The sequence below is a fragment of the Salvia splendens genome, chromosome 13 (assembly GCF_004379255.2).
Source record: "Salvia splendens isolate huo1 chromosome 13, SspV2, whole genome shotgun sequence".
NCBI classification, from domain to species: Eukaryota; Viridiplantae; Streptophyta; class Magnoliopsida; order Lamiales; family Lamiaceae; genus Salvia; species Salvia splendens.
The window spans coordinates 28,941,686-28,965,161 of record NC_056044.1 but is presented as its reverse complement, the minus strand read 5'-3'; the positions used below and the strand labels follow the sequence as shown (position 1 = coordinate 28,965,161).

General features: G+C 37.8%; 4 protein-coding genes across 4 annotated transcripts; 3 read left to right on the top strand and 1 right to left on the bottom strand.

Annotated features, from left to right (window-relative positions):
- Nucleotides 1-1,667: 1,667 nt before the first annotated feature.
- Nucleotides 1,668-5,638, top strand: LOC121762445 (DEAD-box ATP-dependent RNA helicase 10-like). Its single transcript, XM_042158325.1, has 11 exons — nucleotides 1,668-2,085; nucleotides 2,173-2,235; nucleotides 2,657-2,731; nucleotides 2,875-2,994; nucleotides 3,135-3,176; nucleotides 3,260-3,334; nucleotides 3,732-3,878; nucleotides 3,967-4,104; nucleotides 4,506-4,617; nucleotides 4,698-4,786; nucleotides 5,334-5,638. The coding sequence occupies exons 1-11, from the start codon at nucleotides 1,726-1,728 to the stop codon at nucleotides 5,469-5,471; spliced, it is 1,359 nt and encodes a 452-aa protein (XP_042014259.1). The 5' UTR covers nucleotides 1,668-1,725; the 3' UTR covers nucleotides 5,472-5,638.
- Nucleotides 5,639-8,737: 3,099 nt separating this feature from the next.
- LOC121760832 (F-box/LRR-repeat MAX2 homolog A-like) lies at nucleotides 8,738-9,646 on the bottom strand. Its single transcript, XM_042156436.1, has one exon. The coding sequence runs from the start codon at nucleotides 9,644-9,646 to the stop codon at nucleotides 8,738-8,740; it is 909 nt and encodes a 302-aa protein (XP_042012370.1).
- Nucleotides 9,647-14,283: 4,637 nt separating this feature from the next.
- Nucleotides 14,284-17,441, top strand: LOC121762677 (AP-3 complex subunit delta-like). Its single transcript, XM_042158636.1, has one exon. It carries the CDS (start codon nucleotides 14,419-14,421, stop codon nucleotides 17,203-17,205), a length of 2,787 nt encoding a protein of 928 aa, XP_042014570.1. The 5' UTR covers nucleotides 14,284-14,418; the 3' UTR covers nucleotides 17,206-17,441.
- Nucleotides 17,442-19,451: 2,010 nt separating this feature from the next.
- On the top strand, nucleotides 19,452-23,300 carry LOC121762867 (serine/threonine-protein kinase 16-like). The gene is made up of 6 exons (XM_042158877.1): nucleotides 19,452-19,842; nucleotides 20,516-20,658; nucleotides 21,498-21,641; nucleotides 22,021-22,206; nucleotides 22,619-22,743; nucleotides 22,826-23,300. The coding sequence occupies exons 1-6, from the start codon at nucleotides 19,632-19,634 to the stop codon at nucleotides 23,049-23,051; spliced, it is 1,035 nt and encodes a 344-aa protein (XP_042014811.1). The 5' UTR covers nucleotides 19,452-19,631; the 3' UTR covers nucleotides 23,052-23,300.
- The last annotated feature ends 176 nt before the right edge of the window (nucleotides 23,301-23,476 follow it).

Below are 23,476 nucleotides of genomic sequence, written 5' to 3'. Positions count from 1 at the left end.
CCGTCCCATAAAAGATGTCATACTTGTGGGACGACACGGGATTTTAAGAATAATTGTAGTAGTTGAAAATAAACAACATACTTAATTTAATTTTCTAAACCATGCCAAAAATTATACTCCCTCCGTTCCATAGTAGTGGAGTCATTTTGCCATTTTGGTACGTTCCATAGTAGTGGAGTCATTTCCCTTTTTAGTAAAAGTTAACACATTTCTTCTCACTTACTTTACTCTCTCTTACTTTATTCTCTCTTCATCTCTCTACTTTCTTAATCTCCGTGTCGAAAAGAAATGCCTCCACTACTATGGAACGGAGGGAGTAAGTTATAGGCTAACTTGGATACGTTTACAATAAGATCATTTTCTACCAATTACATTAAACTTTTAAAATAATTTTTCAGTAAACATCATATCAAAAAGTAATTATAGTCTAATTATTTATCCCGAATTCAAACTTATATATTATTATCTTTTCGATTACTTTTTATACTTTTATGATCATGTACATATTATTCTTATCTAGGGTCATGTTAAAATGCATTTAGTATTCAATTCACAACTAAGACCAATCATACACCATTAGATCTTAAAATGAGTGGATGAGATTAAAACTCACGGATTTTAATAAATAGTAGATAAAATATCAACAAAAGGGTAAAATAGTCAATCTGTTATAATATAAAAAAATTCATGGTTTTTTTATATCAACGTAGTGTAACAAATATCAACATAGTGACATGAGAATCTCAATACAAGTACCCGAAAATATCAATACATGTTTATTGATATTGTACATGAATTATGTTGAAATTGTTTGATGTATTTATTGATATAAATATGTTTATTAACATATACGAAAATTAATTTTTTTTTATAAAATTTCATTATTCGATCATCGCCGGAACATATGCAATTGAGATCTCGTTAGAATCTTTATGAACTTACCTTTAATTTGATATATTTTTTATGAAAAAATAATTTAAATCGAGAGAGTTACGTAAATTTAAAGTTTTAAGATGATTTTGAGGAGAGAGAAAATGATTAGTTTTAACTACTATATATTAGGAATTGACATTAATACTATTTAAATTTATTTAATTATTTTTTTAATTTAACATATAATCCACTTGACATAATTTCAAACACTAGGTCTCCTAATCTAATGACTAATATTTGGTCTTAATTTGATATTGCTAATTAGTTATCAATTGATTACCTCCCTCATCTAAACTGCACATTAACCCCGATTTTCATATATAAAATTTAATATTGTAATGATTTTATTATTGAATAAAATATTACACAACTAAATAAAGTTGAAATACACTACACAAGATTTTTAATCATTAATATTAGTCTAATTTTTAATAATGTATGAGCATTGGTATATTATTATTTTTAAAAACAATATTTTAAAATAAATGTTCAAGTGAATTTAATCAATCATAACAAAATAATTCACATGTAACAATTATCTAAACCCATTAATTGAATTTATTACTCTTACAGCCTAATATTAGTACTAATAAAACAAACTAAATTAATTAAGATCGGCCCATTAATCCCTTAAACCTAACCCCATACAACTAATTAAGCCCGGCCCATTAATCCCAGCCCAATCCCAATTATTAATGGGAGAAGAGCTTTTTTGAACAGCACATCGCCGCTGGTAAGATTTTTTGCTCAGTATATCGCCGCTGCCGCCATATCTGCAATTCGATTTTGGCAATGGGAGAAACTGCTAAGCTTCCTATTATGGAGGAGGAAGAAGAATCTGTGGAGAAAACATTCAAAGATTTGGGAGTAAACGATCAATTAATAGATGCCTGCGAAGCTCTCGGTTGGAAAAACCCTACTAAAATACAGTGTGAGGCTATTCCTCTTGCTTTAGAAGGTAAAGATGTAATCGGGCTTGCCCAAACCGGGTCAGGAAAAACCGGCGCCTTCGCGATTCCAATCATACAATCGCTTCTCGAAGCTCCGCAGGCGTTTTTCGCTTGCGTGCTGTCACCAACTCGCGAGCTAGCCATTCAAATAGCCGAGCAGTTTGAAGCATTGGGTGCTGGAATTGGCCTCAAATGTGCTGTGGTGAGATATTTTGGGAGGAGATATATTTTTTATTAGTTTCAGTGTTTATTTATGATGATTGAGTTGTTTTGGGATGTCTTGATGCAGCTTGTGGGAGGTGTGGACCAAGTACAGCAGAGTATTGCCCTTGGAAAACGACCGCACATTGTTGTGAGTTGCTGCTGCGGATTGAATTTTGTTACGCTTTTTTAACTTGATTGCATTATGATTACTAGTTCTAGATTAGTTGATTGTGTGGTTTGGTAGAGCTTCCTTTGATCACTGTATATGTTTGGGGTTCTTCATCTGTTATCGCTAATAGCAATAGTTTCTCAAGGCATGAAGTATGGAAAATTTTGGAGGCTGCACTGGTGATTAAATTGTACTACTAGTATAATGTGTGAAGACCTTTTTTTTATGTTGGACAATACAGCTCTGAACTGATATGAGATAATGACTTATTGTATGATTAACCATGTTTCTTTCTTGCCACTTGATTTGCTTTACGTTGTATGTGGAGATAATGTGGTATTTGGTGGTAAATTTGTTATATAACACTTCTAAATTCGTGTTTTTGTCTAATATCTTATAGGCGGCTACACCTGGACGTTTAATCGATCATCTTACTAACACCAAAGGATTCTCTCTACGTACACTGAAATACTTGGTTAGAATTTCTTTGATGTAAATTTCACCTTGAAAATGCTTCTGTTTCTGTGTGTTTGAAGTATGCTGTTAATAATGTTGAAGTTTTATGTTATCAACAACTATGCATAATGCAAAGAGATTATACTCTAAAAAACATCTCAGGTACTAGATGAAGCAGATAGATTGCTCAATGAGGATTTTGAGAAATCGCTCGATCAAATATTGTGTGAAATTCCTCGCGACAGGAGGACGTTTTTGTTTTCTGCTACAATGACCAATAAGGTACTGGAATGGGGCTCTGATTCACTGTGAATGTAGTTTATTAGTAATTCATTATGCTATCAATTGATTGTCATACAAGAGTTTTTTAGAAGTAACTTGTAAGTGAAAGTTACGTGATGTATTGTTCCCTTACTTTTCAGGTGAAAAAGCTACAAAGAGCTTGTCTGAAAAATCCTGTAAAGGTATTGGTGTGCAGTTCTTTCTTACATCAATTTAATAGAATTTTCTTTTATATTTTATGTAATCATTTTCTGTTTGATCACAGATTGAAGCTGCATCCAAATATTCAACTGTTGATACATTGAAGCAACAGTATTCCTTTGTTCCTGCAAAGTACAAGGTTTGTGATGCAGTGGATCATGCTCTAATATCTAATGACACAATGGTATTGAGTTGTATCATGTGCTTGCTCCTCTGTGAGTATGGTTGAGTCGTAGTGTTCGTGAATTAAGTAACCTAGGTTTTTTAGTACCTCATCCATATGAAATTAGTTCAGTCACATGACCAGTTTTATATTTATGTTAATCCAATTGCTGAAACAAATAATGTTTGACCATTTTTAGTAGGTTAGTTAATTAGGATTTGAAGAAGACCTTGTTTCACCTCAAAAAAGAAAGATTCCATCTAATTGTTGTTTAAATTGGGGTTTTGGTGTTCAATGCTGTTACTGTGAATATATTCTTGCTCTATATTTCATGTTCTTTCTTTTATTCTGATTTTCCCTTATCTTCTTTTAGGAATGCTATCTTGTATATATATTGACTGAGCTGACGGGAAGCACATCCATGGTTTTTACTCGAACATGTGATGCAACTACACTCTTGGCATATATTCTTCGTAATCTTGGCTTCAAAGCTATTCCGATTAATGGCCACATGACACAGGTAGTATTTCGATTGTTCAAAATCAGTTATGATACTTGTTTCTCATCCAATCATATTTAATCATCCAATTTCTGTTACTTTTCTGTAGTCGAAAAGGCTTGGAGCCTTAAATAAGTTCAAGGCTGGAGAATGCAACATTCTTATCTGCACTGATGTTGCTAGCAGAGGACTGGATATTCCATCGGTGGATGTGGTTATTAACTATGATATTCCAACAAACTCAAAGGTCAGCTTACCAATTAGTAGTTCTGTTGATTGCACCATTTCCCTATTACAATAGTACACATTTATTTCAATTTTCATGGCATTTCTACTTAGTAGTTTGCTAGCAATGATCTCTGTGCGTATGAATGAATGTGCATGTGTAACGATTTATTAGCATGCATATTCATTGTAGGGACTGGAGTCTGATGATTGGACTTTTTTATATGATAAGATATTGAAGTCTTGTTCTTCTCCTCATTTCTCCATCTCTTTGACTTTGATTTTGAGCAAAACCTTGGTGGTGAAATATGGGGAATTTTTGTTGATGATACGGTCATCTTTGGCTCTTGCATGCATTTCAATAATAATAATAATAATAATAATAATAATCGATATCATTTGCTTGCTATGTTATGGTTACAGGATTACATACATCGGGTAGGAAGAACTGCTCGTGCAGGACGGTCAGGGGTTGCCGTATCCATTGTGAATCAATATGAGGTGGAATGGTACTTTCAGATAGAGAAGCTTATAGGTAAGGATCAATTGCCATAGCTGTGGTTAAAGCAGTGTGGGCCAATAATATCTTGTACTCTTAACATATTTCTGCATCAGGTAAAAAACTCCCAGAGTACCCTGCCGAGCAGGAAGAGGTTTTGTTACTATTGGAGCGTGTTGCAGAGGCGAAAAGAATATCTCAAATGGTACTATATGCTTTCCTAAAACATGTCACATTTTAGTCTTAGGTTTTTTGTCAAATTCAGTATATAGATACAGAGTTTCTACTTGTCTGCATGTTCTTTTCTTGATATAATGTTCCATTGCACCTCACCATTATATGGGATGATCCAGTATATTCTATCACCATAGAATTTATATTTTATCGAAGTAGAATATTTTGGAGGAGACCGATGAAAAGATTTTACATAACTCACAGGCACTATTTTCTATGTTTTCGCAAATACTCCATAAGAATTGCTTGTTTTTGTTGAAGTTTGTCAATAGCCATAGATGTTATTAGTTGGTGAACTGGTACTACGCAGGCACCTTTTATAGCATATGTTATTTGTCATCAGCTTTTCAAATTTCATCTTAAACATGTGAACTTTGTTATTAATTAGGATTCTTGTGCCATTGTGAGTTTTGGCCTTGTGTTACTATGTCATGTTAACTTTCTAGTTGACAGAATATCATTTTTAGCTGTTTGACGTGTAATAATAAAAAATTGGGATCTGCTGAGTAATTGTGCAGAAAATGAAGGAAGCTGGGGGCAATAAGCGGAGACGAGGAGGCGACGATGACGGTGAAGAAGACATGAGTAAATACTTGAACCAAAATAAAGGAAAATCAGGTGGTAAAGGAAAACCAGGAAAGAAAGGCAGAAGATGATAGAGGAATTTGTATTAAATTTTGTATTTTGCGTGGAAATTCATGCGATTTGGCTCGTGAGTGTTTCCTTTTTAAAATTAATTTTGTTTTTGGACTATATTGTTAAGGATTATAACTGTGTTGTTTCCAAAAAGGTAGACATATTTATTGAAGAAAAATTTTCATTACCACTTGACCATTTTTACTCAGTAGTCCTATTTTGTACTTCCTTCGTCCCATTACAAGTGAGGAGTATTACTTTTTAGGAGTAGGGATGTCAATGTAATCCGAACCCGTGGGCCGGCCCGAATAACCCGATAAAAATACAGGGTTAGGGTTGTAATTTCGCAGCTCGAATTTAAAATCGGGCCATTCGGGCTGATCCGTTCGGGTTGTCGGGTTAGGCGGGCTGACCCGTTCGGGTTACGGGTCGGCCCGTCGGGTTGAAGGCTTCTACACAGCGAGCAGTTTTTGTAACGGTCATAACTTTCTCTACAAAGCTCCGATTGAGGCGTGCAATATATTCACGCGAATCTCTTTCGAAGACGAAGAGAATGATATGTATTAGAGGTTTATCAGACTTCAAAATCGCGAGAAACATTGACTCAAACAAGGCTGCTGCACATCCACATATTTTGTGTACATTTTCTAATCAATTTTCTATCATTTCTCAACAAACATGTAAACATACCAAATCGGAGCCAAATCGCATGAATTCATAAATACGCGTATATAAAAGCTTTCTTTTAGTATATTTCCAATATAATAGTGCAAAGTGTTTTGACGATGCTTCGTCATTGAATTATGCGTACTTTGATGATTCTTAAAACAAAGATAAATTATTATTTGACTTATTTACAGCTGGAATAAATTAAATTTGACCAATTATAATTCAAGAAAACTTAGAGTTACTCCAATTAGCTAGCATCTTGATAATTCACTCTTTAACAATTCAAAATATTTTTGTTACATCTACGATGCACCTCTCACGTTATGAAAATTTTATTTAATTTTCTACGAATTGATTTATGTTTGAATTTTGAAACAAAGTGTTGATTTATGTTTTAAATACATAAACATAAACCTACTATTGATAGATATTTTGTAAATAATTATGTAATGAATGAGTTATTTAAATTTAAATAACTTAATCTTTTTTAAAAATATTAAAGAAAATTAAAAATTTGTATTTCATTATTGAATGATTAATTAAAATATGTATATAATTAAAGAAAATTTAAAATACGTATTATTTTTTGAAAATATTAAAAGAATTAAAAATACGCATTGGCCCGAATAACCCGGTGGGTTAGCCCGAAACCCGAAGGGTTAGGGTTAGGGTCGAACTTTTATAACCCAAAAAAATCATAACCCGAATAGCCCGTACCCGAATGGCCCGACAACCCGAACGGGTTGTCCCGAACCCGAACGGGTTGGCCCGATTGACATCCCTATTTAGGAGTATTACTATAACTGAGACATTTTTTTATTTTTTTTGGCAAAAAGACTATCTCTCCTGCTTTTTATCTCTACCTTTTTCTCACTCCTAAAATCCTATGTTCTAAAGAAATGTCTCATATGTAATAGGACGGAGGGAGTACATAACTTCTACAAAGATTATTACCTCATGTGGTGAAACGTAAAACCCAAAGAATCGGTTTAATTGATTCTTTTCTATGTTAGTTAATCGTGCTGAAAATGATGAAGAAACCAACACCTCAAACTTATTCCTCCATTCTAATACCAACTCATAGTGAGGTCTAATGGCCTAATTGGATTTGCATCAATAATATATTTGTTTGAGAATGGATGAATTTGTATAGTAAAATCGTGCAAGATCAATGGCTACGAGCACAATTCCGCCTATATGTTTGAACAGTCTTACCAAGAGTGGTCCTTTTTGGCTATTCCTTCAAGGAATGCTGTCACTCTAGTTCTAACATATGTGAGTCTCATACCAAGTTTTTTGCTTATCTTTTGTGTTTGGTTACCAATATGTTTGAACAGTTTTCATTTTTTAAGATATAGATAATCATTTTTCTCATTAGATATAGATAGTCATTTTTCTCATATGAACATTTTTGGCTACATCCATCAATCTTTATTTCTACGTGAAGATCCTACTTATGCAGGATGTAACGCTTTCAATCTCAAACAACACCCAAATATGGTTCTTTTGAGTCCCTAATTTTCAGTTTTTATCCCACATCAAACAATTTAATTTTTTTAATGCAATATATATAGACAAGCATACCGTATGACTATCCCTTCAGGGCATCTGATAAAATTAGAACAATACAAAGAACGATGCAAATATATAATAATACACCATTATAAACAACCAACATATAATAAAACTAACATAACTAATCCACTCATAAACAGATATTAAAAGCAACCAACTGATCCACTCATATTTTACGTGTCTTCAAGTGTTAGACCAATGATTGTTGAAGATAAGTATAACTGTAATAGACCCAACAACATATTTGAAAGTTTTTCTTTTGAACTGCTAATCGATGGTTCATGTTCATAACCGATGTTTTAGCTGGTTCTACTATTTTCACCAATTTTTTCAGAGACATTCAACGATTTTCCCGATTTGCCATATTTTTTTATTATTATTTTTAGTTTTTTAAGTTTTTGGGTCAAACCCACAGTTTTTTGTTTTAAATGTTGAAATAGCAATCGGACCGGTAGAGCCGATAAACCTCTCGGGCATTTTTTTACTTCATTCTCGTTAAAACGATATGACAAAATGGAATTGCATGAAAATTCAAATTATGAGTTTTAAATTAATTAGTTGAAATACATTATGGAAACTCAAGTTAGAATCAACGAGTGTGTTGGTAACTAATAAACTTTGTTTTCGCATATAGTTGGTAAGTAATATATTATATTAATGTCTTTTCATACCGATCTTCGGTTATTGGAACTGTAGTTGGATTGGTGAGTGAAACCCTTCATCTTCTTCCTTCCGCCATCCATTTGAAATTGATTTTGGTCGGTGATTTAGCAATAAAGAATAGGTAAAAAATCACGGCTAAGTTGCTAGGATTAAGGAGAAATACGAGACCATGGATGGATATTTCAAAACGACTGAGTCGTCTTCTTCGGTTCTGCCTCATCAAAGACGTTGGACTTCCTTCACGTGATTTTACACATACTATTTCACACTTTTTGCACACACATCTATCCTCACTCTGACACATAGTACAACCGAATTCTCACATGATTCGATACAACCAAATCACATGTGCATAATGTTGCTCGCCTACCACTCGATTTCAGTCTCCTAAAAACCCCATAGAAGAAAGCATATATAAAGCTCCTGTCCAGAGTCCCAAATACAATCGATGTGATGGCGTTCGATCATATCTTGTATCGGCTCCAACGCCTTCAAAGCACTGGCGGGTGGGGAGGTTGCTGCAGCAAAAGACTCCAACATCAACGAGTGTTTTCCGAAGCAAGGAAGCCAGAGTCCTCATCCCTCTCATTGTGATCTTGCTGCAGCCATGGATCTTAACCTCAGCCAATCTGCAACAGCCTCTACCTATTCCAATCAAACCCATATCATCCAAGTCCCCCACGTTCCGAATCGACAGCGATTTTAGCCCTTGGCAAAGCGCCATGCCGTCCAATTTCGACTCTACAGGCATCGAGATCCCATGGAAAAACCCTAACTTGAGTGATCTCAATTTAGGGCTTGAATTGAGAACTTCAAACGCTGCACCAATGTCTCGGACATTGTTGCAGATATCCAGCACCAATTCCTCCAGCAATGGCAGACCGGAGAAGGCCTCGATCAAGGTGGCTACATTGATACTCGCATCCTCCGCCGTGAATCCATCGCCGCGCGCGTTCAATAGGGTGGACGTATCAGCTAAATGAAGAACCCCCAATTTGGGGCAATTCACCGATACAGAAACTAGGGCTTCGTCTTCGACGAAGCCAATATACCTCGGATCAAATCTGCAGGAAGCTTTGAATTCAATCAGATTGGGGCAGGATTTGGTGATAACCTTGATCTTATCCGATTTGAATCCCTCGGAAAATGAAGGATTCAGGATATCCAATCGAGTGAGATTCAAAGCTAGGGAATGGTAAGCCTCGAGCGCCGGCGGAACGTCGTCGGTCCAGTAGTAGAAGGAGGAGAGATATAACGATTTGAGGCGGCCGCACTTGGAGAAGAACATCTTGAGCTTGTCGCCGGCGGCGGCCACCTGGGGGCGCTGGTGCCAGTGCACGAGCTTGACGTGCTCAGCGCTCCACTACGAGGCGACGAGTTGGATGGTGGAGAGGTTCTTTTTAGGAGTTAGATTTTGTAACTAAAGATAACTATAGAGTGGCCAATCTGATAATATATTTGAATTTTTTTTTATTTGGTAATTGATCGTTCATGTTCATAACCGTCATTTTTAGCCGGTTTCTATAATTTTTATCAATTTTTATAGAGGCATTCAATGATTTTCTACATTTTTGTATCAATTTTTTTGTTTTTTCAAGATTTTAGGTCAAAAACACCGATTTTGGTTATAATTGTTGTATAATTGTTGAAATAGTAAGTAGAGTCAATAAACCTTATGGACATATTTCAATTTATTTCACATTAAAATGATATGACAAAATCATATTGCAATTTTATATACTCAACAATAAAATTAGAAATATGAGAAAAATGTTTATGTATAGATAATAGTGGTTATGTGTGCATGAATTACGAATATTATCTTGACGAAGGTAAAAAATTGTTGGAGATGCTTTTCAATCAAACCAGTCATTCTTTTATCCTGATGTCAAAGGAATATCATATAAGTGAGTATGCACTTGTTTATCATGGCCATAAATTTGGCAAAGTGTTGCTATTGCAATCATGTTAACAAATACTTATACGGATGACAAAACAACAACTCTTGTTTAATACTATATTTATTTAGGATAAATTTATAACATAAACTTGAAATATCATTTCAAGTACTAATATTGGCTCCTAATATTATGAAATTTTTCAAAAACTTATTTTTTTCACGAACTTTAAACTTGACATATAATATCATGAACTTAAATAGTTGTTTAATATTCCCACCAATGACAAAACCCAGCTAAATTTCTCTTTCTTATTACATCACATAAAATATGGTTACCACTGAATACTAATAGTAATGTGATTACAAAGTCCTTAGAAGCAAGATTTGGTTAACCATCTCATTTTAATGTAGTTAGATTTTTTCGGTGTTGGAAAAAATTAAACAATTATTTAAGTGTGTGATATTATATGTCGAGTTCAAAGTTTGTGAGAATAAAACAATTTTGTGATATTAGATGTCAATATCTCTTTCAAGTATCTAAATGTGAGGGAAATATCATATTTAGTACTTGGGTGGAAAGTTCATGAAAATATCATACTACTCCCTCCGTCCCTGAAAAGTATGATGAACTTTATAATTTTGAAATAGATAAACAATACATTACCCTTACACATCATTTTATTTACAACTTATACAATTATACTACACTACTAATGATATGGAGCTCACTCTCCACTAACACTACTTACACTACCATTTATCTGTATCTTTCTTTTACTTTACTAATTATACATTAAACTATGTGTCAAACCAAATGATCATACTTTTCAGGGACGGAGAGAGTACTAGTTTTTGGGTGGAAGTAAAAAAAAATGTCCCCCATAGTCTTGGTAATCATTGAGCATTGAGGGTTATTTTCGTTCGGAAGTACTAAAAATGCTACTCTCTCCGTTCCACGGTAGTGAAAACGTTTCTTTTCGGCACGTCATTTATTAAAAATTGTATTAAGTGAGTTAAGTAAAGAAATAAAATGTAAGAAATGAAAAAGGTAGAGAGACGAAGAAAAAATAAAGTAAGAGAAAGTAAAGTAAGTAAAAAGAATTGTGTTGGCGTTTGCTAAAATTAGAAATGACTCCAATACCATGGAATGTATTAAAATGATAAAATGACTCAACTACCATGAAACGAAGGGAGTATAAAATTCCTCAAATACTTACTATTTTTGTTTATTCCTGAAAGATAGAGACTATTTATGTTTTAACAATTCAAACAATCTAATGAGACTATTTATGTTTTAACAATTCAATAATGATTAATGATTCAAAATAATTAATGATTTTTGTTTTAAGAGCATTCATAATGGCGGCGAGCGGACCGGCTAGCCGATTCCCGGTGCTGGCCGGTTCGCTCGCCGAACCATTACAGCCGGCGAGCGGCAAATCGGCGAGAAAAACGACGAGCGCACGCCGATTTTCGGGTGCTGGCCGATGCGCTCGCCGATCGGCTGGCCGCCATTGCAGGCTCCCAATCGGCGAGCGATCGGCCAACTGATTTTTTGTTTTTATTATTTAATTTTCGAAACACTATATATACGCGATTTGCACGTCATTTTCATTCGCACCACTTGTTTTAACGAGTTTTCTCTCTATCTTAATTTTTGTACAAGAGCAACAACGCGAAATGGAGCACAACAACGAGTCTACTCCAGTGACGAGCAGGTCTCAAACTCCCACGGTACCCGTGGGAAGTGGATGGGGTCCAATGCCGGGTACTACAACATGTACCCTTGGCAGCAGATGATGCCCGGGATGACATCCGAGGGTAGTATTCCGGGATGGCAGGGGATGCAAGGCGGGCCGACGATGCAGGGCGGGCAGGGGGTACTAGGGATGCAACCCGGGATGCAGATGATGCCGGGGTGGGCACTCGGGATGCAGATGATGCATGGGTGGTAGCCGGGGATGCAACCGGGGATGCAGGGGACCGCGGGAGGGGACAACGTCTATCGTCCCAGTTTTGATTTTTTGACTGCTTCTTCGCACACATCGACCCCATCGGAGACGCAGTTCACTGGGTGTGATACTTTCTCCTTAAAGGAGTTGGGGATAGATCTCAGGGATGCGGACACTCGCGTTCAAATGGGGGAAGTAGGGCGGGGTCGGGGCGCGCCAAAGAAGAAAAAGGGCAAGGGGAAGGGCAAGAGGGTGGTCGACGAGTCGTCGCAGCCGGCTGATGACGACAGCCCGGCACAGAGGAAGTGGACGGATGCGGAGAACGTCGCGCTATCCAAGGCATGGGTGAGTGTTTGCGATGATCCCCTCGATTAGAACAATCAGAGAATTGTCAACGTGTGTGCTAAAGTATCAGCAGCCTACAAGGCATTTTGCCCGGAGGGGAGGCCACACAACGGGGAGGAGAGCCGGAAGGGGTGGGACCGAATCAGGGCTGCGGTCTCCCAATTTTCGGGCTTATACACCAACGCCCTCCGCATGCAGACCAGTGGCCAAACTGACGAGGACTGCAGGAGGATAGCGGAGAAAGCCTTCCCTGTGCCTGGGCTTTATAAGGAGTTCACCTACTGGAACTGCTATGAGGTGCTGATGGACTCCGAGAAGTTTCGGGCAGGTGTCGATGCTGGCTGGCCGAAGAAGCAGCGACTGAGCTATACCGGTGATTACAGCGGCAGCAGCGGCGATTCCCACGACCTCCACGAATAAGTTCAGGAGTTCCCGTCCCCTCCCACGTTTACTCGCCGCACTCGCCCCGGTTGGTCAAAAGCGAGCGCAACGGGCTCGCCAGGGGTCCCAGGAGGTCCAGTCGGCATCCCCCCTGTTGGCAAGTCGACAGCCGAGCTCGCCTTCTTCGCGCGTCAACAAACGCGGGCTCAGATGTACAAGATCTTAGCTGACTGGAAGGTGGCAACTGACCCGTGGAGAAGAGGTTTCTTCACTCAATGCTCGAGAGTATGCGGGTCAACGAGAGTATGGTGCGCAACTGCATCGGCCGAGCCAACGACGAAATTGGCAAGTTCAATGGCTATTTCCTCCAGGAGTCGCGGAATGCCGGGAGCGGCCGGAGCGAGGTCGACATCATCACTGCGGCGCTGAGCACCTACCAATCCATGAACGGTAAGTCGTTCAAGTACCTAAATGTTTGGCAGGAAATGAGGACGCACCCGAAGTATCTGGGAGGCGTAACATCCTCCTCTAGCGGCTCCTCCAAACGGTCACAGTCGACATCTCTATCCGACGCCGGCGAAGAAGTGGCTAGCCAACTCGCCGAAGCTAACTTGGGTAGCCCCAACGCCGGACCAAGCGATTCCCGACGCCGACCGCAAGGAAGGAAGAAGGCGGCGGCCAAACGCCGTCGCGCCGCGACTCCATCTGCCCCCGCTCCCGAACCCGCACCCTATGTTCCACCTCCACCCCCGAACAACTTGTTGTGTGCCCTTTTGGCCCAACTCAATATGGCCGATAGGTCATCTATGACCCCCACACAACTTCAAACGCACGAGACCATGATATTGGGTCTCCAAAAATAATTGGGTTGGTGCCGCTGGATGCGTAGTCTTCCTCGGGTAATATTAGCCAATAATTGTGTAATTTTTAATTTTTAGGATTTTAATTATGTAATTTTTAATTTTTAGTATTTTAATTATGTAATTTTTAATTTTTAGGATTTTAATTATGTAATTTTTTAATTTTTAGGATTTTAATTATGTAATTTTTTAATTTTTAGGATTTTAATTATGTCTTTTTATTTTATTTGTAATTTGTAATATTTATTGTGGTTTTTTAATGAATTTTAGTATTATGGAAATGTTTTTGTGTAAATGAATTTTAATTAATTGTGCTCGTTCTTGCGGAAGAGCACAGCTGGGTGTTGTGCTTTTGCCAGAGAGCAGGCAGAAAAAGTGGGGTCGAGCCCACAACCGCGTCGTTGGCAAGAGCACGGTTGTGGATGCTCTAACAATTAATCCTTAATTACATTCCCAGCAAAATTAGCACGTGTGCTGCACAGTCAGCCGGCCTCCCTCCCATCGCCCCAATTCCAGTTTCCCCCAAATCCACCATTTTCTCTCTTCTAAATTTCACGCGAGTTCATTCTCTTCGGCGCTTGAATTTCGACAAATCCAATCGCACTATTGGAGAATCGATCCAATGACGGGTCCTTCGCTGATGGACTCCCTCTTCCAGCGCTCAATCGACGACCTAATCAAAGCCCTCCGCCTCACTCCGCCGGGAACGGAGACCGCCTTCGTCGCCAAAGCGATCGACGAGATCCGCCGCGAGATCAAATCCACCGACCCCCACACCAAGGCCGCCGCCCTCCAGAAACTCACCTACCTCCACTCCCTCCACGGCCTCGACATGTCGTGGGCCGCCTTCCACTCCGTTGAGCTCTCCTCCTCCTCCGCCCACTCCCACAAGCGCACCGCCTACCTCTCCGCCGCCCTCGCCTTCAACCCCGCCACCACCGACGTCATCCTCCTCCTCACTCACCAGCTGCGCAAGGATCTCTCCTCGCCGAATGTCCACGATGTGAGTCTCGCCCTCTCTACTCTCTCCTCGATCTGTAACACCGATTTGGCGCGTGATTTGACGCCCGAGCTGTTTACTCTGCTTAGTAGTAGTAAGGTTACTGTGAGAAAGAAAGCGATCGCTACTGTTTTGAGGGTTTTCGAATGTTATCCTGATGCGGTGCGTGTTTGTTTTAAGAGAGTTGTGGAAAACCTAGAGAATTCGGATTTGGGGATTTTGTCTGCGGTTGTAGGGTTGTTTTGTGAGCTCACTGAAAATGAACCTAGATCATATTTGCCGTTGGCGCCTGAATTTTACAAGATTTTGGTAGACTGCAAGAATAATTGGGTTCTGATCAAAGTGCTAAAGATTTTCGCCAAATTGGCTCCTCTGGAGCCGAGGTTGGGTAAGCGAGTGGTGGAGCCTATCTGTGAGATCATGAAGACGATGGGAGCTAAGTCATTAGTGTTTGAGTGTGTAAGGACGATCCTGACTAGTTTGAGTGAACATGATTCGGCAGTGAAGCTAGCAGTGAGTAAGGTACGGGAGTTTCTTTCAGAAGATGATCCGAATCTCAAGTATCTAGGCCTGCAAGCGCTTGCTATCGTTGCACAGAAGGATATTTTAGCAGTTGTGGAGAACAAGGATTTGGTGGTTAAAGCATTGAGTGATTCCGATTTGAATATTAGGCTTGAGGCCTTGAGGCTTGTAATGTGCATGGTCTCTGAGGATAATGTGATGGAAATTTGTAGGATCTTGATCAGTCATGCACTAAAGTCTGACCCGGAGTTCTGTAATGAGATCTTGGGATTCATTTTATTGACTTGTGGTAGGAATTATTATGAGGTGGTTTTTGATTTTGATTGGTATGTGTTGTTTCTTGGGGAAATGGCAAGGGTTCCACATTGTCAGAAGGGGGATGAAATTGCAACCCAACTTATTGATATTGGCATGAGGGTTAAAGATGCTAGATCTCAGCTTGTTAACGTTGCTCGTGAGCTGGTTATTGATCCTGCATTACTTGGTAATCCGTTTATGCATGCGGTTCTGTCTGCTGCTGCCTGGGTTTCAGGAGAGTATATCAAGCTTTCAAGAAATCCGTTTGAGATCATGGAAGCACTGTTACAGCCACGGACTAGTCTCCTTAATCCATCTGTGAGAGCCATATATATACACTCCGCATTCAAGGTGCTGATGTTCTGTGTTCACTCGTATCTCAAGCTCAATGGAGAGGAATCTTTAATTCCCTCTACATTGATAGATTCAGAACTAGTATCTGATGTTGAAGTGGATGATCATAATATGATTGTTACCAATGGGCAGGCCCCATCAGCTTCTTCGGTAACACATCATCTAACTCAAGAATCTCTCTTGGCTCTAGTCAATCTTGTTGAAATTAATTTGGGACCTTTAGCTGGGAGTAATGAAGTAGAAGTGCTGGAGAGATCTACCAATGTCCTTGGATTGATTAAATTGATAAAACCAATGCTCCTTGGTTCTCTCAACGATGGTGAAGGAGATCAAACTAAGGGAGAACTAAAAGCTCCTGAAACAGTAAAGTTGATTTTCGATTCATACTCAGAAGATCTTGGTCCAGTCTCAGTTAATGCACAAGAGAAGGTACCCATACCTAATGGGTTGGTGCTCAAGGAAAATCTTGATGATTTGGAAGAAATCTGTGGTGATATGAAATTGCCATTATTAACTTCATTTTCGCTTGTCAGATCTCAATTTGCAGAAGCCTCTAATAGCGCAGAATGGCAGGGTAAGGAAGAGTCTGAACTATCAACTGAATCAACATCGTTACTTGCAGAGCACAGGAAGAGGCACGGTTTATATTACCTTTCTCCAGGAAATAGAGTGACGACGTCCAATGACTACCCACCTGCTCATGACCCCAATGATAAGGCTATCGATGAGGATGAAGATCTTGCCAAGCTGACAGAGAAATCACTCGTCACTGGGAAAAAGCCTAGTCAATCCAAGCCTAGGCCCATGGTTGTGAAGTTTGATGATGGGGAAGTGACTACTGTCGCAACAAATAGAACTGAGGTCAAGGCTGGTCTAATATCCGGTGCTGTCAATGAAGTGCTTCTAGGCGATGAAGCCACAACATCATCATCATCAAGAAGAAAACCACCAAAATCAAGAAGGGGGACTGGGGATTCAAACGTTAGCATAACTGAGTCCAAAAGTGATGCAAGTAAAATTGATCAATCTGAGCACAGTAAAGCTGGTTTGGGAGGTAGCAAACACAATGGGCATGGTAAAGAGAGGAGACGTCGAAACTCGGGCAAGGATAAAGAACATGATCGCAAAGACGAGCATAAAAGTGAAAGTGTGGCGCATGGTAAGCACAGGTCGCGGCACAGAGCAGATAAAGCAGTGGAGGCTCAAGCACCAGTCATTCCTGATTTTCTTTTATAGCAAGGCCTTCCAGAGCAAAATCTTAAGGTCAGCTGATGTGATTAACATCCTTGTTTTTTTCACACTGGATTTGGTTGTGGTAATTTAATTCTTTTGATTCGCCTCACAATGTGTAGCAAAATTTTGATCTTGCAATGTATAGCGGTTTGTGATTGTTTGGAACTGTTTGGTTTGTGATTGTTTGGATGAAAAAGGCGTAATAATCAATCAGTTGAAATTAAAGTCTTTTTTCTTAATTTTGAAGTAACATTTCGACATTATATTTCTGAGATTTTGATTCGATGTCTTTTAATAATACTGCAAACATTTTCTAAATTAAAATTACATTTATACACCCAAAAATAGCGGTTTTCTTGCAGATATAAAAATACAACCGACATTGATAGAAGAAGTTCAACGTGAAATAAAAAGGGTAGGGATACATTGAGGAGAAATCATTGCCAAGCCAATTAGTCTTGTCTTTTCTTTTCTTTTCTTTTCCTCTCACTCCCAGTAATCTCTTACAGTATTTTTCTCAACATGAAATTCGAGGAGTTTGGGTCAGGTTTTTCCATACCCTCGAAATTGAATGATAATTGAATTAGAGTCTCATTAATTATTACTGTATAAAATTAATTTAGTTAGGCAAATTGGGTAAGACGACTTTGACCACACTTAATGCTTAGACACAACTAATTGTATAATTAAATTATCGTAGTAGTATGCATGCAATCTATTTTTTTAAATGATTTATTATAACAATAATAATCTATTACAAACAATAGTACAGTACCAAATAAAGATTGCAAAGAATTCCATTTCTTTAAATATTTCAGATATAAATTTAAATTATCAATATTCGTATTTGCTTACTTAATCAATCAAACTATATTAGGTGTAAAATCACAAAAATTTATATCTTTACATATAAGTAATTGTAAAATAATAAATTTTGTAATAAGTAGTTTAGGTGTTAAACGATGCCAAAGTTTTGGAAATAAGTTTTTTGGAAAACTATCTGTAGTAATGATCATGGGCGGACGCAGTAAAAGGAAGGGGAGGGCTTAAGCCCTTCCCCAAATTCTTATTTTTATGTTTTCTCTACTTCTAAAATTTGTAATTATTTTTAACATGGTCATTAGCCCTCACCAAATATAGGTTATTGAAGAGTAAATCATCAGAAATTGAATAAGAAGAGGGGCTGAACTGAATATTTGCAGCGATAGAAAGAAAGAACAAAGGCAGTTGTGTCTTGTTGAGGAAGAGACTTAATTTTAAAAAATTAAAATATAATATTATTTTATTAATAAAGCACCGACTGCATTAAATGATTTCACTTATTAGCTTATTATTTTAAATTAAAAGTCCAACCGAAAATTCAAATGTATTTTTAATAAAACTGATGCTTTAAAAAGTTCATCGTATTAAATTCATCTTTTATTTAGGAGTGCACACTAATTTATGGAAACATTTTCTATTTCACTCTTACTTTTATAATTTATGAGTTTTATTATTTATTACTCTCTTCGTCCAATTTTAAGAGTTTCAGTCACTTTTACGCACTCGTTTTACAAAAATGATAATCCTCTCAACATTATTTTCTCTCGTACTTTACCATTTCTCCACTTTAATGATTTATTGTCGTTTTTTATAAAATGAGTGCGCAAAAGTGACCGGAAACAGAGGGAGTATATTATTTTATATTTTTTCTCATTCTCTTACTTTATTAATTATGTATTAAAATTTATGTCATTCTCGAATTGCCTATTTTATTGTGGATGGAGAGAATATAGTATAGCCCCTACTATCAAAAATTTCTGCGTCCGCCCCTGGTAATGATTTTACATTTTTACTTTTATATGTAGAGTGATTTGAAATAAGTTATAATACTCGTGATAACTTGGTGTGACAAATAGTACTACCCTCCTAACTCCTAAGTCCTAAATTACACTCTAACATCTTTCGTTGATAATCAATAATCTCATTTTTTTTTCATTTTGATCCCACACTCTAAATAAAATAATGAAATGCTGTTAATAGAGACAAAATTGCCACTAAAATATTAAAAGAGAAAAATGATTTACAGTCCGCAATTCTACTCATCACTAGTATACTAGTACCTCACAAATAAGACAAATAAAAACTTTATACGTGAAATAATTACAACATAATATCAAAATATTTCAATTTGCGAATTTGACTCAACGCAAATGCCTTGAACATTAATTTATTGATTTATTTCCGTAGATAGTTGAAAAAGGCACGTTACAGAAAATGGAAGGCGCGTGCGTCAGCGTGAGCGTGACTCTCAATCTCTTTAACTAGTAGCACTCTCCACGCAGATCGATCTGAGAATTGGGGATTCGAGTTCACGTGAGTGAGTGTCAAACCTCTGCATTTCACATCAGTTTCTCTCAGATTGTAAAGCAGAGGGAGGGAGATCAGAGATGGGGTGCTCGTTCTCCGGTCTGAATGCTCTGTACGACGCCGTCAATGGCGCCGGCCACGTTTGGATCAACGAGAACCGTTTCAGGATTGTACGCCAGCTCGGAGAGGGCGGCTTCGCCTTCGTCTACCTCGTCAAGGAGCTCATCTCCGATCCTTCCAATCCCGCCGCTGGCATTTCCTCCAAAATCAAGGATTCTTCGCATATCTCCGGTAAATTTTCGCATTTGATCGCCTAATCCGCGGTGATCTGATTTCATTCTAGTTGTTGATTGCTTTTACTGTGTATGCTACCGCCACGAGTGATAGAATAGAATAATGAGACGTATGAGTTCGCTTGTAAGAAATTGATGTTGTTTTAGAATATAATATGTGTACGATAGTGTAGGGAGTATATATTGCTAAACTTTAGTAGGATCCGGAAGTATGAAGTTCGCAATTATCCAGTAATTATCTGATGAACTAAAGATGGATCTGCTGCTTGGACAAGGAGAGGCGATTAGATGTCCAATGACTTTAGCAAGTTACTTGCATATCTCTCATGAGGATGCAAACAGATGACTGAGAACTTGTTTAGATAGGTAACAGATCGAGTAAGAACATTTTGCCTGTAAAGTTAAATTAATCAGTTCACATAGGGGAGAAGTGGAGCAGCAGCCCAAACTCCAAGGTGCTACTCAAATTGTAGAAGTTAAATGACAATAATAAAATAATTTAAAAGGTTTTGGCAAGTAAATCTGGAAAACTGTACCGTTAAAGCCATGGCCCATGGTTAAGTTCAAATTGTTTAGTTTGTACTTATTTGTAAGAGAAGGATTGGTTTAGTTTATCTGCATAGGCATAACGATGACCTGATTTGACTCACATGGTGTGTTACATTATGCAGGAGATGGAACATATGCAGTGAAGAAAGTGCTGATACAAAACAGCGAGCAACTAGAGATGGTGAGGGACGAAATCCGTGTTTCGTCTCAGTTTAACCATCCTAATTTGCTTCCTCTTCTGGACCATGCAATCATTGCGGTCAAGGTGGTTGCTGTTCTCTCTGATTTCTTCGGTCTTTTGTCATTTTGTAGCAGCAATTATGTTTAACTCTTGATAGAAAGGTTACGACATCGAGCTAAAGTAGCTATGTTCTTATGAAGGAGGGTATTACCTTGAAACCTTTCAGTAGTAGTATTAGTATACATGCATGCCATATGGGAGAAGTGATGTGAATAGATCCTGCCAGGTGGTCCATTCTTAGTGATTCTGAGTTGCAATTATTTACCAAGATAAATTTGCTTTTATATTGTCGTTGAAATGTTAACATGTTCACTGTTACCTACCGGGACACTTAATGAAGCAGGTTCTCAGCAATTGAATTTGTTTTTATTAATTGTAATACTGATTTTGAAGGGTGCTTCTGCAAGGATTATTAACTTTTGGGTCACTGTTTCTACTAAATGAAACCCAATCCAAGAATAGGATGCTTGTGCTATCTCTCATCTTAGGTTTTGTTTTTTTCGCAAGTATGTTTGGCAATTCTCAGGACTTCTTTTAGATTCAAAAGCCTTACATGTGTGAAACAAATATTTATAACTAAAACCTGTATAGGGATACATGAGAGTGATTGGGCCATGACTCTTTACCGTAGACTAACTGGGATCTTTTAAAGATCTTTTTGTGGCATGAAGTGATAAATTCTTATATGTGCATTCCATTGGTCAAGGCAAGATCTTGCTATGACTTTTATTTAGTTTAGAAAGTGATAGAAGGTGAATGAAACATTATTTGTTTCAAGGAAAAGATCCTTGCTGCTCCTTCATTGCATCCTTATATTCTCACAGGATTAGTTGTCTGAAAAACAATTTGTTTCTGTTGATTAGGCTTCACAAGATCAGTCCTGGAAGCATGAAGCTTACTTGTTGTTTCCTGTTCATTTGGATGGAACATTATTGGACAACACCACTGCTATGAAAGCTAAGAAAGAGTTCTTTTCCACCTTGGATGTGCTTCAAATACTTCATCAGGTAAATATGAAAGAAAAATAATGCCTCCTCTAGTTTGTTGCTTTACGTGTATATTGGTTCTATGCAGAGATACCTATTATAGCTGTTTTTTATTTTTAGAAAATGTTTAAGAGGAACATTTTGTTGATTGTCTGTTTCTCTTTTGCAACAAAACTCATGGATTTCATTCTTTTCACATAGAAACATTCATTCATGCTAACTGTGTTGCAGTTATTGTTGACACACATGCAGCGTGTAGAATTCCAATCTTTTACTGTGTATTAATCTGGGTTTGGAAGTAAATTTTTTTAATAGTTAATACACAGTGACATTTCTACTTTTAGCTACACTTGTATCAAAGTATGACGAAACAGTTTACCAGCAACTTGTTCATCTGCAGCTTTGTGCAGGACTCAAGCATATGCACAGTTTTGACCCTCCCCATGCACATAATGATGTTAAACCTGGCAATGTCCTTGTGACACACAGGAAAGGCAAGCCTCCTGTAGCTATATTGATGGATTTTGGGAGTGCCCGTCCTGCAAGAAAGCAAATCCGTAGTCGTTCAGAAGCATTACAGCTTCAGGTTCCATTTTTATTTTAAAGCTATCATTGCATTCGTTACTTTGCCATCTCAGTTGCAGCATAAAATCAATCAAATCGTTCATTGAATCATTGAATTTCACCCATCATGCAATGCTAGTTGGGTTAATGTTATGGGGTATATGGCTAATCCTGTTTTGCGTCCCCAACTTTCCCTGTTTCCCAATTTGGGATGTGATTAGTGGTTCCACTAGTTGAATTCTTAATGTGATATGCTTATCTTATATAGACCAATTTGGTGCATTTTCTTATTATTTACTGCCACATCTCATCTATTGCTTACTTACAAAAGCTGCCATCAGTCATTAAGCTATAAATTGAACTGTCATATGGGTTTTGGTTTGCATTTCAGCCTTGTTATATATTCTTACTATCTCTTAATGTTGATCATACAGGAGTGGGCTTCCGAACACTGTTCTGCCCCATTCCGAGCTCCTGAATTATGGGATTGCCCGAGTCACGCATACATAGATGAGAGGACAGATATCTGGTCATTAGGTTGCACCTTGTTTGCCATAATGTAAGAAGTGATATTTTCTTATCTTGACATCAAGTCTTCAGTGTCGTTTGTCAACGTATAATCTCAATAATGCTCGTTCTAGGTACGGCGAGTCTCCTTTTGAATATGCACTCGGAGAATCAGGCGGGAGCTTACAGCTTGCTATTGTAAATGCCCAAGTAAAGTGGCCTGCCGGTCCCAACCCGCCTTACCCAGATGCACTTCACCAGTTTGTAAAATGGATGCTGCAGCCCCAAGCCACGGTTCGGCCTTGCATCGATGATATCATAATTCACGTCGAAAAGTTGGTCGCAAAGTTTTCTAACTGAAGAAATTGCAAGGGAGACTTATTGTTGGACTTTTGTTTCAGCATGTCAGGTTATACAGGTATTGTGTAATGTTTTGAGGTGTAGGGAAAGTGATTTTTATCTGTTTTCCTATCTATGATACATTAATTTTGTTCGAGTTATATACTATAGCATAAATTATGTAAGTTTTGTCGTCGGCATTGTACATTTTACATACTCCCTCTGATTGTCATTAATCGTCTCAATTTGTCATTTTCGTTCATCTGTTAATAATCGTCTCATTTACATTTTACTACTTTCAGTGACTATCTCACATTCTACTTAAGACGACTTTTGGTAATGGAACTCATCTTCCATTAATTGTTTCATAGACTTTTCATTACATTTCTTAAAATCCGAGTAAAATCAAAGTGAGTCTTATTGGCCATGCAAATTAAATGTGTGCC